The 13009-nt window shown below is 39.2% G+C and overlaps 1 protein-coding gene across 4 annotated transcripts in view; it reads right to left on the reverse strand.

The window, feature by feature from the left end:
- Positions 1-259: 259 nt before the first annotated feature.
- Positions 260-13009, reverse strand: part of DROSHA (drosha ribonuclease III) — a 135207-nt gene continuing 122457 nt past the window's right edge. For all 4 annotated transcript variants that reach the window (XM_008262091.4, XM_008262093.4, XM_008262092.4 and 1 more), the window contains 6 exons: positions 10869-11010; positions 9027-9109; positions 8831-8934; positions 6429-6521; positions 5489-5535; positions 260-1282 (listed from right to left, as the gene is read on the reverse strand). In XM_008262091.4, coding sequence (XP_008260313.2) covers positions 1152-1282; positions 5489-5535; positions 6429-6521; positions 8831-8934; positions 9027-9109; positions 10869-11010 — 600 coding nt within the window. In that variant the 3' untranslated portion in view covers positions 260-1151. The remainder of the gene's footprint in view (positions 1283-5488; positions 5536-6428; positions 6522-8830; positions 8935-9026; positions 9110-10868; positions 11011-13009) is intronic.

Below are 13009 nucleotides of genomic sequence, written 5' to 3' on the forward strand. Positions count from 1 at the left end.
ACTGTCCGAATCTTCTACAATGCACAGCTCTGCAGGCAACAGTCTCCCGTATACCTGAATGACTCATTCTGGTTCAGAGCATACTGCACCCACCCAGCTCCCCGCGTTGGTTCCCCTGAGGGTATTGCTGCAGCACACAAGCTCCCGAGGGCACTGTGTTTTGTCTCTTATGTCCACCAAGGAGTCCCAGAGCCTAGAATGGTGCCTGATACACAGTAGGCCCATGTCGTGCTTGCAGAAATAATGGATGAAAACACAGTTGTGTTACAAAGTTTTGCCTTTATTAATAACAATGATGTTTAATTTAAAATAATGTTTCACTTTAAATGTTACATCTTTGATGTAATGTTAGCCCTTTTCTGCAGGGGTCACTTAGAAAAGCTGATCAAAGTGCCGACCCCTCCTCTACTTGCTCCCCCCTCCCCAAGTCCCCACCAGGCACATACAATTGAATAGCATTTCATGAGGTTCTGAGACATCCCTGCAGTCTAAACTTCATAGAGGGCCTGCTGACTCCAGGTTTAAAGGGGGGTCTGACTCAGAATCATGGCTGCTTCCCCATTCCAGTGATTCAAAGAACATGTGTGACTCAAACATCAGTCCTCCCCCGCGCCTATTAGCCACTTAAACCTTAAACAGATTCCTTCCACAAAGGACTCACTGCTTGGAAAGTGGTAAATTCAATATATGCAGCTGAGAACTTGACAAACATCCAGATGAAAGCTGAAAATCTAGCAAATAATCCAAAGATTTCTAGAAGGGAGTCAAAATACCTGACAAAGTGAATTTTTCACTTCTCAGCTGAAAGTCTGGGCTCACAATCTGAGACAGTGAGAAAATACAGGATCTATTCCAAGGACAATATGCTTTCTTGAATTTTATTGTTCGAAAGCAAAATAAAAGGGAAAAACGCATACCCACCGAAGTCAAGTTTTCCATTAAACAGAAGAGAAATAAAACACTTTGTAACAAAGACCATCCAGCTAACAACAGAATATTAGACCAGTAAAACAACAATGGTGATTTGACACTGGGTTTTATTTCAATGGGCACACTTCATTCATTGTCTGCAGGAAAACTAGGCTAGGTCTCAATGGGCAGCAGTCACAGTTATTAGGCAAGTAAACACACCACCAGTTCCGTGCCCTCCTTTATTTCTTTATGTCTTCAGTCTCATCTGGCTCCCGCTCTTGATGCTCTCTTTCCCACCTCATTTCTTTTAACTCTTGTCTGTATTTCCGTTCAATGAACCGCTTCTGATGGGCCATCTGGGGAAAGTTATCTGGCACAAGGAGATATATTTTACACTTATTAAAGGGTAGCCACTAGTGCAAAGAATGATGCAAACCAAATATCTACACATGCAAACACCAACTTCTGTGACAGGTATACAGTTGAATTTTGTAAGACAAGAGAAAAAAAAAAGCCTCATTTTATTCCATAGTTCTTTTGTGATTCAGAACCCACTGGTAGTCTGGACTGGCCAATTCTAGATTTCAATATCTAAGGTGAACCTGAGAGAGAAAAGGCACTAAATCATAGATGTATGATGTTGGAATGTTTCCAACCAGGTGCATTAACATGTTTCTCCTAGCAACAAGTGAGTTTCAAGAAAAAATGAAAGGATGCCATAAAATACAGTTGCACATCTTTGAAGGGCTCAAATAAAAAACCCAAACAAATAATGGTATTATCACACCATTATTTACCAAGTTTCTGATTTACCAAGAAAGTTTCTGACAAAAGCAAAAAAAAAAAAAAAAAAAAGAAAAGAAAAAAAAAAAGATCAGATAGACAAAAGGAGGCCACATTATAATTTATTGTTTGATAATTCACCCTATTTGTAAAGTCTGCCCTAAAAGGCTGAAAGCTATACTGCACAAGCAACTCGAGTAGAGAATTTGATTCAATTAAAGGAAACATTGCACTCCATGACATAGGTTAAGTTATATTTAGTTTGAGATTGACCCCGCGCAACACTGTTGACACAATGGAAGTCTTCACTAAGACTGAGAAATTTCACAATTTCATTGTCATTTGCTGTGTAACTTTCATGTAGCAGTGAAGAAAGAAATCAAGTATGGAACTAGAAATAACCATTTCTGTATACCTGGTCAACAAACACCTACTTAAACAGACAGCATCCCATATGGGTGCCGGTTTGTGTCCTGGCTGCTCCTCTTCCTATCCAGCTCTCTGCTATGACCTGGGAAAGCAGCAGAAGATGGCCCAACTGCTTGGGCCCCTGCACCTGCATGGGAAAACTGAAGAAACTCCTGGCTCCTGGCTACAGATGGGCTCAGCTCCAGCCATTGTGGCCATCTGGGGATGGAAGACCTTTCTCTCTGTCTCTTCCTCTCTCTGTAACTCTACCCCTCAAAATAAATAAAAATATATTTTTAAAAAGGGATGCATACATGGGTAAGAACTACACACACTGCCTTCGAGCACAAAGAGAAAAATGATACTATTTATCGGATAAAGGGCTATTCAAACACAAGAAGAACCAGAGATGGGTGGAGACATGACATGTTTGGGGAAAACAAGTTTGTTTTAAAGGTGAGGTATAATGAAAGTGGATCTGTACATATAGCATGCTCCTACATTATTTCCCCCTTCCCCTTCTAATGGAGTGTCCCTTCCTCATCCCAGGCTGAAGGGCCAGGAACACGGTAGTAGAAAACATATCTGAAAGACAGTCAATCAGGAAAACTCTTGTATGCCTGAGAGTCAGTGATTATTAAACAAAAGAGAAACATGGCATCTATATTACTTCTGAAATAAAATTACCTCCTAAATACATTGATACCTCACATGTTGTGTAAATCATAAGTTTCAAACACTGCAAGTACTTTTTCTAAAAAAATTAAAAAAATAATAAAAATAAAAATAATGCAGCAAGTTTCTATAAAATGGACCCTATTGCCTCAGGAAATTTCACTATAAAATTCATTTTGCATTTAAAAGAAACTCATTCTCAGCTCTAACTACTGATAATCTTTCAGGATATATCCTTACAGCCTATTTCCTAAGAGGTAAAGTCATACTATATATATATATATATATATATATACACACACACACACACACACACACACACATATATATATAAATGTAAATGTATATGTATATTACATAGATGTATAAATATTTAAAAATCATCCCACCATCCACTCTTACAGTGCGGGAGTACAATATATAGGTGTGTATCTACAGGGATTTTTTTTTTCAGTTATTCTAATATAAACATTTCCCTATAACATTAGTATTTAAAAACTTCATTTAAATGGCTGCAAAATATTACATTTGGATACAGCAAGAATTAGTACCAACAGGCCAAATATGGCCCTCTCTGCCCATTTTTATAAATGAAGTTTTATTGGAACACAGACACACCCATTAGTTTCCTTACTATCCATACCCATAGGCTATAATGGCAGGGCTAAGTAACCAGGACAGAGATTGTGTGTTCTGTGAAGTGTTAAAATACAACTGGCCCTTACAGAAAACGTTTGTCAACCCCAGAGACATATCATTTCCCTATTGTTAGCATGCAGTCTGAATTTGTTTGTTTTTGTTTTGCTACTGTAAATTAAGTTGTTGTGATTATCACAGTGTGTGATCTCTATCTAGTCTGTAACTCCAATGATTTCCTATGCTTGATTCCTCAAGTAAAATCTCTGCATCAAAGGGTATGGGTTTCTCCAAGGACCTGGTAATATGCTGCCAAACTGCCCTCCAGCAGCCTAAACAGCTCACTTGTACCAGTCTATGGAGGTCTGTCTCATACTGGGTGACCTCTCCAGTACTGCTTCAGAGCTGAAAACTAACAAAGAATCCCAAAGATACCAAAGATAACCTATAACAGCTTTATTTCTTTTTTTTTTTAATTCATTTATTTATCTGAAAGTCAGAGTCACACAGAGAAAGAAGAAGAGGCAGAGAGAGAGGTCTTCCAACCACTGGTTCATTCCCCAATTGGCCACAGCAGCTGGAGCTGCGCCGATATAAAGCCAGGAGCCAGGAGCTTCCTCCCAGTCTCCCACGTGGGTGCAGGGGCCCAAGGATTTGGGCCATATTCCACTGCTTTTCTAGGCTATAGCAAAGAGCTGGATCAGAAGTGGAGCAGCCAGGCCTGGAACTGGCACCTATATGGGATGCTGGCACTGCAGGTGGAGGCTTTACCTGCTACGCCACAGCGTGAGCCCCTGTAACAACTTTCTAACTGCAAAGTGGAATCTCACTTATATTTGGACATGTGATCATGCATTTATACCATCATGGATGAACAAGTTCCCATCAGAGTCAACTGAAAACTCTCAGTGAAGATTATATGGGGGCTAGACCCCGACAGCACTATCTGCTGCCTCCACTAACCAACGTCTCCACCCCAGATAGGAAGCTACTGTCTGCTGATTTCCATGTGGCTCTTGGGCCTCTGGCCTTTCCAGCAATCTCTCCCAGAGCTGAGAATCCTGGGCCTCTTCATTTTCACTTTCCCACACTTTGCTCTCTCCTACCTCATCCAGCTGGTAATTTAACACATAATAAAATCATATCAATGGAGTTCCAGGCTCCTGGCTTCAGTCTAGCCCAGGCCTGGCTGTTGTGGCCATTTGGAGAGTGAATCAGCAGATCGAAAATTCTATCTCTTTCTCTCTCTCTGCCTTTCAAATAAATAAATATCTTTTCAAAAACAAAACAGACAAGAAAAAAAAATCATATCATCATGTTGTACCCACAGGTTCCACTGTATGGTACAAGAGACCCCAGAAGAAAATTTCCTTGTACTCTTGTCTTCAGTTTATAAAAGATTATGCAGTTCCCTACATGGTCAATGATGTAATTGAAGTTTCTTTAATCCAGGCACCCCACTTTCAGGAATCCATCCCGCAACAATGAAAGCACCAATATGCAAAGACTGTTAACAACATTAAAAAAAAAAAAAAAAGAAAGAAAGAAAGCAACAACAAAGAGAAACAAAGTGTCTACCAATAGTAAAAAGCTGAATAAAGTACAGTACACCCCACATAGCAGAAAATACTATACAGCCATTAAGGACGGCTGCCCATCATACACTATTGAGCAAGAAAAACAAAGACATAGAGACTATATAAGTAGCACCCTTTTTCATAAAACAATGACTGAAAAAAAATTTCACATCTCTATACATCTAGGTCTGTGTAAGGTTTTAGAAGGACAGAGAAAAATACATAGAAGGAAACCAAGGTCTAGGCTGAGAGTAGGGCTCTATGCAAAAAAGGAAAATCAAAATCAAAATGCACTTGGGGAATACTTTCTTTTTTAAATTGTAAGCCCATTTTACACATAGCTCGCATTCTACTACACCCTCTGTGTGGAGAATAATTATGAAGAAAACAAGATCACATTTTATCAGTACTTACCACTTTTCTACCTCCTCATTTTCTTTCCATAAAACACTCATTACATTATGAACATATAATTAAAGAAAAAGAGATAGGCTTACATTTTTCAAGTGCATCCATTGCAGCTCCCATTTCTGCTTGCTGAATACTATTAAACACAATAAAAGTGAGGCATACTTTAATTTAAAGCTTTTTTTTTTTTCAAAATCACAAAGTATGGCTACAAATTACTCAGGGTGATTTTCATGCTTGGTGCATAAAATTTCATGATTATTTCTACTGTCAGACACAGAATTACACAGATAGGAATATACACAAGACCAGGCTGAAATGTCATTTATTTGCACAAAGCCTATTGGTATATTGTGCTTTTCAAAGCCATAACTCTTAAAAAAAATTCGTTTTTGCAATTGTTTGCTAATACTTTATTTTAATAAACCTGAAAAAAGAAAAAAGCCTATTGAAGTTACTCATTCCACACTTTTAAAAGTACACTAAAATGCCTTTCAATTATATTAGGTCTGAAGTATTTCTTGCTTAAGTTTGAACACCCTCACAGTTCAGTTTAAAGGGGAAAGAAAATGACAAACTTCAAATCACTTCTCAGTGTAAGACACAGATTGAAAGAATCAAAGAAAGATAGTACACAAAATTCTTTTTACCTAGAGATGTCAGCACTTCCACAATGCTCAAATGAGTAGTGACGAGAAATCAAACGTCTAAGAGCTGCGTCACACAGGTAACACATCTTACATGACTGACTGGCCTGCCTTGTGCTGGGTAACTAAAACTGGACAGGCTTCGCCTGCACACCAGGAAATGCGGTTTTCTCGAGGTAGCCAAAGCCCCATACGCCACAGCATTCCCACTGGCCAAAATCAACTTTCCAATCTGGGGTTTGGCGTGTGCTGCTATTACCCTAGAACAATCTATACTCTGCCTCCACAAGGACAGACTGCAGTGTCTGGAAATAGCACGTGGGGACTTCTCAGACACCCAGGATGTTCATTCGATAAAATTAAAAATAACTTCTTCTCATACCTTGGTCCTTTTCCGCAGCCTATTCTTTCTCCCTTGAAGTAAACAGCCACAGTGTAGGTTCTAGCATGGGATGGCCCCACCGTCTGCAGAGTTCTGGAAGGGAAAGCAAAGAACACGAATTATGTGAAAGTGCTGTTAACTATTGTTCCTACTATGTATCTCCTAGAAAATATACAGACTAGTGGACTGCCTGGACAGAGGAAGATAAAAAGAACAAGAAACAATGACAACGACAGGAAAAGCCAAAGGGATAAGTTTTTGATCTGCTAACCTGACAAATAGAGTTTTTGAAGTACAACATTTAAATATTCTATATTGTATTTTTATTTTTTTGTTTGCAAAGTAATACGAATGGAATCTGAAGGCTAACAGTGAAAGGTAAAATATTTTAAAATAATTTTTAAGTGTGCATATACCAAATATCATAAAATTTCACAGTTTTCATTGTGAAAACTTAACAGCTACAAACAGCACATATTTGGGTATATGCCTCTAGCCACACCTGAACAATTTCACATCCTTTAGGGATTCTTTCTAATGTCTGGTATCTTATCTAAAAGATCAGGAAACGTATTTAATTTCTGAAGCATCTGAGTTCATTTCCAAGCTATGCTGTAATGATAAGCACACAACACAATCAACAAAAAAAACAAAGCTCCAGGTACTCTATTTTAACGACATGGTGCAGATTTCAAATGTTGTAAAACTGATAACTTCATGGAAAAGGGAAATTAAAAGTGGCCAACAAAGATAATGGAATGAACACAGCAATCTTGAAAAAACTATGTAAAACAGTCCCCTCAATCTTGATTTAAAAAAAAAAAAAAAGAACAAACTCATCGTGTGCTTTCATTTGGGGGATTTATGAGATGGGAGCATAGTAATTTCCTTCGTGTTCATAAACGCCCAAGGATGAAAGTGCCCAGGCGGTTTCTTTAAGGTAGTGCTTATTACAGTAATCACACTCGTGCCATGGGAAGTTTATCATCCTCATTTTATTTATTGAACCTTAATTATCACTTTGATGAGGAAATACTTTAAGCCTTTCATATAATACAGTTTGGATATTCATTATGCTTATTAGGCACATATTAAAGTGCTATTTCTAAACATTTGGGTTTTTTTTCCCCAATAAATAAAGGAAACACTGTTTAGTTGTGACAGCTTCTTGGCACCACTTATGGTAGCTGCTGTGGGGTGACTCAACCTTCTCTTGGCCTCAGGTTTTCTTTTGGCAAAAATGCCTATAAAGTGTTGTGATTATTAAATAAAAACATGAAACAGGACTTAAAATTCCCAGCTGCATTCTGGTGTTCTTCCTGGAGCACTTTGTTGTTTGATAAAGTCCAAAGTCAGGGGCGGGGGTTTATTCCATATCAAACTTAGACAAAATTGTGTGTGCTTGCAAACATGTGTGTACATAGACATGTGATAAAACAATACAGAAACTAGATTTGTAAACATCACTAAAATCACATATCCAGATAGTATCTTGGAATGCAACCATCTATTTCAATAATCCTCTTTGAAACCACCTTCTGAATCAACATAGGAGAGTCACAAGGTAATTATCCAACTTCACAGTCCACCTTCCACTGTCATCAAAACCAACACTGTGTGGTGTGGGATGGTGACTCACTATTCACCTGCATCCCTCTGCAATGATTTTCGGCTACCACTCAAAGGATAAAAGCACTTGTATAGGGCAGCTTTGGATATAAATTCTGAGGAAAAGAAAGGGTTCCAATACTCGAGTACCCCAGCAGCAGCGCACAACTGCCCATCTTCTTACAGCGACTGCGGAGGGAGACAGCCTGCCTGCCAGGCCACAGACAGGGCCAACGGGAGTTTAAAGGACAGAAGCACCCAACCACTGTTCCAACTATCATCTTCTAGTCTGTGGGCAGAGTTCAGGAGAGGTGACAAGAAGTAAGAAGACAAACAAAAGGGTACTCCCAAAAGTTTGGAAAGGGGGAATTAATAGATAAGTTTATTTTGGTATAAAAATTTTTAAATCCATGCATAGGTTTTTCATTATACATATTTTCCATGAACTTTTTGAAGATGTCACGTACACACATACACACATACAACTATTCAATCTGAATGGTCCTGTCTTGATCTCATCAGCTTGGTATGTCATCCAGGTCGAAGTTCATGGAGAATTTTAGACATGAGGGAAGTGTAGTGGTCATGGAGTGGGACTCATTTATTTATGGCTAAGACTTCAAGGCCCACAGAGTTTCCGTGTTGGACCCAGAGTAATACCGACATCAGGAAGTCCCAGTCCCGGACTCTTACAAGGATTATTTACTCCATCAGTTTTTCCTCAAGGCACATGGAAAATCAACACCAAGCACATGGGCTCCAGTGGCCTGTGGTATTGGGCACCAAGCACTTACTTGTAGAGGGGAATGTCTGGCTCTTTTCCTTCTGTCCTAAGTGTCAAGCAACACTGCTGCAGCTGGGATTTGGGGTCATTCCAATCCTGATTCAAAATGAACTCCTGCAGTAAGTCCCAGAAAAGTATTTAGTAATGAGTTCTGAAATCACTAAGCAGAAAAGAAGACTACTCATTTAAACTCTATATGAGCTTACTTTTAATCGTGGAAAGAAACAGACATTCATGAAAGTATGAACGTATTCCAAATCCTTATCAATGTACAGCGCTGCAATAAATGCTGGGGAAAAAAACAGAAATTTTAAAATAAGCTACAATTCACTGACATTTATTGGGAAAAGTAAGAGACGTAGACTTTTGAGCACCATTTTAATAAGGCTTTCAATATCTAGGTCCTTTTATTTTTTACCATAACCATTTCATCTTTCTTTATCACTGCTGTTAGACACAGCAACAGAGACATGTGATTAAGATGCAAAATTCTAAGAGTACAAAGACCAAGCTGCACTTAACTAAAGGCTAAATGAACAGTTAGTTTAAAACAGACAGAAATGCTGTTGTAGGGCAGAGAAAGATGTAGGAACACAACCACGCTAACATCAAATGAATCAAAACACAGCTTGAAGAGCAGAGGTGATAGTAGAATGAGCACATGGTTGGATTCTGCCATTCTCCACATTAGTTATGTGATCACAAGGGCTCCGTGTTAAACTTCATGAACAAAGAAATATATGGGACAAATCAAAGAGTCTATCTGCTCAAATAGAAAAACTTAAGCCTGGGCTCCATGACAATTTAACAATTCATCCATTAATAAATGATGATCTCAGAGATGACTGCATTAAAAGGTGCCTTAAACAAATGGTGCCTTTTAAAAAAGAGGGAATAAAAACAGTTCTCATTGAGCTAAAAAAAATTGTCAATGACACTGATATCTCAACCATATTTTTATATAATCTTAATCTTTAAATTAGTCTTCTTTAGTTTAAAAAAGTTCTTCTAAGTTCCTTAGCAGACTGCCACTGCAGTTTAGAAATGAGCTGGCTTTGCACGGCAGACTTTAAAATCTGTACATAACTCCAACTGTCAAAACTATCATAACATAAAAAGTTCTGATGACCGGTGACTGATCTACTTCTTTTTAAGTACCAACAGAAACAATAAAATTATGGGTATAATTCTTTAGTTAGCTGTAATAAAATTATTTATGATGTTTCCATATCAGAAACTGCAAAAGATGACGTTTGGGGAAGCTGGTGCTGTGGCGTAGTGAGTAACGCTGCCGCCCGCAGTGCCGGCATCCCATGTGGGCGCTGGTTGGCATCCCAGCTGCCTCACTTCCAATCCAGCTCTCTGCCATGGCCTGGGAGAGCAGCAGAGGATGGTCCAGTCCTTGGGTCCCTGCACCCACATGGGAGACCCGGAAGAAGTTCCCGGTTCCTGGCTTCAGATTAGCTCAGCTCCGGTTCCAGCCATTGTGGCTATCTGGGGAGTGAACCAGCAGATGAAAGACCTCTCTCTTTCTCTCTCTCTCTGCCTTACCCTCTCTGTAACTCTGCCTTTCAAATAAATAAAGAAACCTAAAAAAAAAAAAAAAAAAAAAAAAAAGGGACATTTGTTCATATAGCTTTGTGCTCATTCAAATCAATGAATAATGGTTTTAAGTATTTAATAAGCAAGTTACCCATCTTTCCTCTGTGCCCCATACGAAGACTGCTGGAGGCAGAAAATCTGTTTCATAAATACCAACCTTCATAATCTATTGCTGTTTCACAGAAATGGATGGGACAGCTGAGTGTTAGGACTTAGTGGTTGATAGACTGCTACCACCGAACGTAGATTAAACATAAAACTCACTATTTACTTGTCTTAATTCCAAAGTACTCCATTTCAAACAAGCTTTGGTGAAAAGCAGAAATTAAAAAATAAAATAGGAAAGATTTCTTTAGCTACAACCTAATGAGACAAAGCATAAATACTGGTCAATGTGATTTAGGCTTTGAACCTTCGGGCCAAGAGAAAAGCTTTGTAGCACTCACATTCCAAAAGGTCCGCCAAGGTCTTGGTGCGAAGAGCCACGGGCCTCTTGGTTTTGTCGTTAGTGATGGCGTACTCCTGCATGCCCAGCTCCTCTGCCACCTTCGCTTGTGTCCTGTTATTCACCAAAGAGCTTCGCAACAACTGGCCAAAAGAAATTGAGGTCATGTCACTTTTGGTCTCTCTCTTGCCCCTGCGTTGGACCCAGTCAGTCTAAGAGCATCTCACTGACAGGGACATGAAGGCAAGTGATGTCCTAAGTCCTCAACCATCACCTTTGGAAGACAGTGACATACTCCATATGCTTCTACCTTCTTCTTAGTAACTTATGTGCTCTGCTGTGCTCTTCTATATTTTACCTAACTGACATTAAAACAGCTCATTACTTGGGGGCTGGGCTGGGAGGTGGGGGGAGACTGTCATATGAGGGGGAGGCTATAATATGATTACAGGTCATAGCGTCTATTAAGCTTAATGCTACTAAATGAAGACACATTAAAACTTTCAAAAATCAATTTCATTCAAGTATAATTGACACTCAATAAAATATACCCATTTTATTTGCATACTTGGATGAATTTTGAGAATCTTATCCGTTTCCACCACCCCAGGCAAATTCCCTGTACTCCTAACGCAGTCAGTTCTCCCCACCTCATACCAGGCAAACTCAGCCTGCTTTCTGTCACTGGATACTGGTTTTGAAAGAACATTTTTAGTCTAAAATAAGCTTTCAGTTTCATGGCATTGATGGTAATTTTGATATTACAGGCTTCAGGGGAGTGATGTGTTAGTAAGTATTACTGAAAAGGCTGAAATGATTTATTTGTATTTTAACTTTTATTATTTTAAAGATTTGTGCTATCCATCAAGTCTCAATTTTTCACACTGAGATGATTTTATTAATCAAATTAGGGTATAATTTTCATATTTTAACTTCAGGAATTCAAAAAAAAAAAAAGTACTCAGAACTCCACACAGATAAAGAATCTTCCAAGAACTACGTAAGCAGTAACATTAGACACTGTATGAAAATTATATAACCAATCCACTGTAGAGATGCCCATAACACAAACATAGTTTAGACATTTAACATTCTTTAAACACTTGCTAGGGAAGTGCAGGGGAAGGAGGCCAGTGGGAAGTGGGGACACAGAGATGGAAACCCACCAGTAAAAAATGAACAGAATTATTCCCCATCTCTAAGATTTGGGGGAGTAATACACTTAAAACTACAAACTTTTCTTACAACAGATATAACAAATTCTTCTCTATTCAAACACTTCCCTTCTGCTAAGAAACAATCCTGAAAACAGGGAGAGGGAGCAGGCAGCAGCTGTGAGGCATGCTGGCATTACATCCTCTGCTCTTCCACATCACACTTTGTTTATTAGATGCAAGTTTTATGCTCTGTAGTTCCACAGTGTCAACGGAGCTTATGAAAATCAAGATTTATTCTCAATGCTTGATATTGAATCCTTGACAATAGATAAATAAGAAACAATATGTTCTTAATTTGTCTGACAATGATTCATGAAGCAGAAATACAACTTGATCTTCATAAGCCATGCTTGTTTCAGAACTGCAGACAATTACTCTTGCCTGTCTTCTCTCCAGTCCTCTTCCTGTTGCCCCTTTAACTCCATCTTTTCTTTTATATAGTGTTTCATTAAAAGGAATACCCTCAAAGGAACTCAAAATTAAAAAGGCTTAGTATGTAACATTAACAGAAGATCCAACCAAGGAGGAGTCCACCAGCCCAATACCGTGTAATTACAGAATAATGGAGCTGGGGGGTATATATATATTCTTTCAGTTTGGATTTCATTTTTTTAATTTTTTTTTTTTTTTTTTTGACAGGCAGAGTGGACAGTGAGAGAGAGAGAGAGAAAGGTCTTCCTTTGCCATTGTTTCACCCCCCAATGGCCGCTGCGGCCGGCGTGCTGCAGCCAGCGCACCGCACTGATCCGAAGCCAGGAGCCAGGTGCTTCTCCTGGTCTCCCATGCGAGTGCAGGGCCCAGGGACTTGGGCCATCCTCCACTGTACTCCTGGGCCATAGCAGAGAACTGGACTGGAAGAGGAGCAACCAGGACAGAATCTGGTGCCCCAACCAGGACTAGAACCCGAGGTGCCGGCGCCACAGGC

This window comes from Oryctolagus cuniculus, chromosome 14 (genome assembly GCF_964237555.1).
Source record: "Oryctolagus cuniculus chromosome 14, mOryCun1.1, whole genome shotgun sequence".
Classification (NCBI taxonomy): domain Eukaryota; kingdom Metazoa; phylum Chordata; class Mammalia; order Lagomorpha; family Leporidae; genus Oryctolagus; species Oryctolagus cuniculus.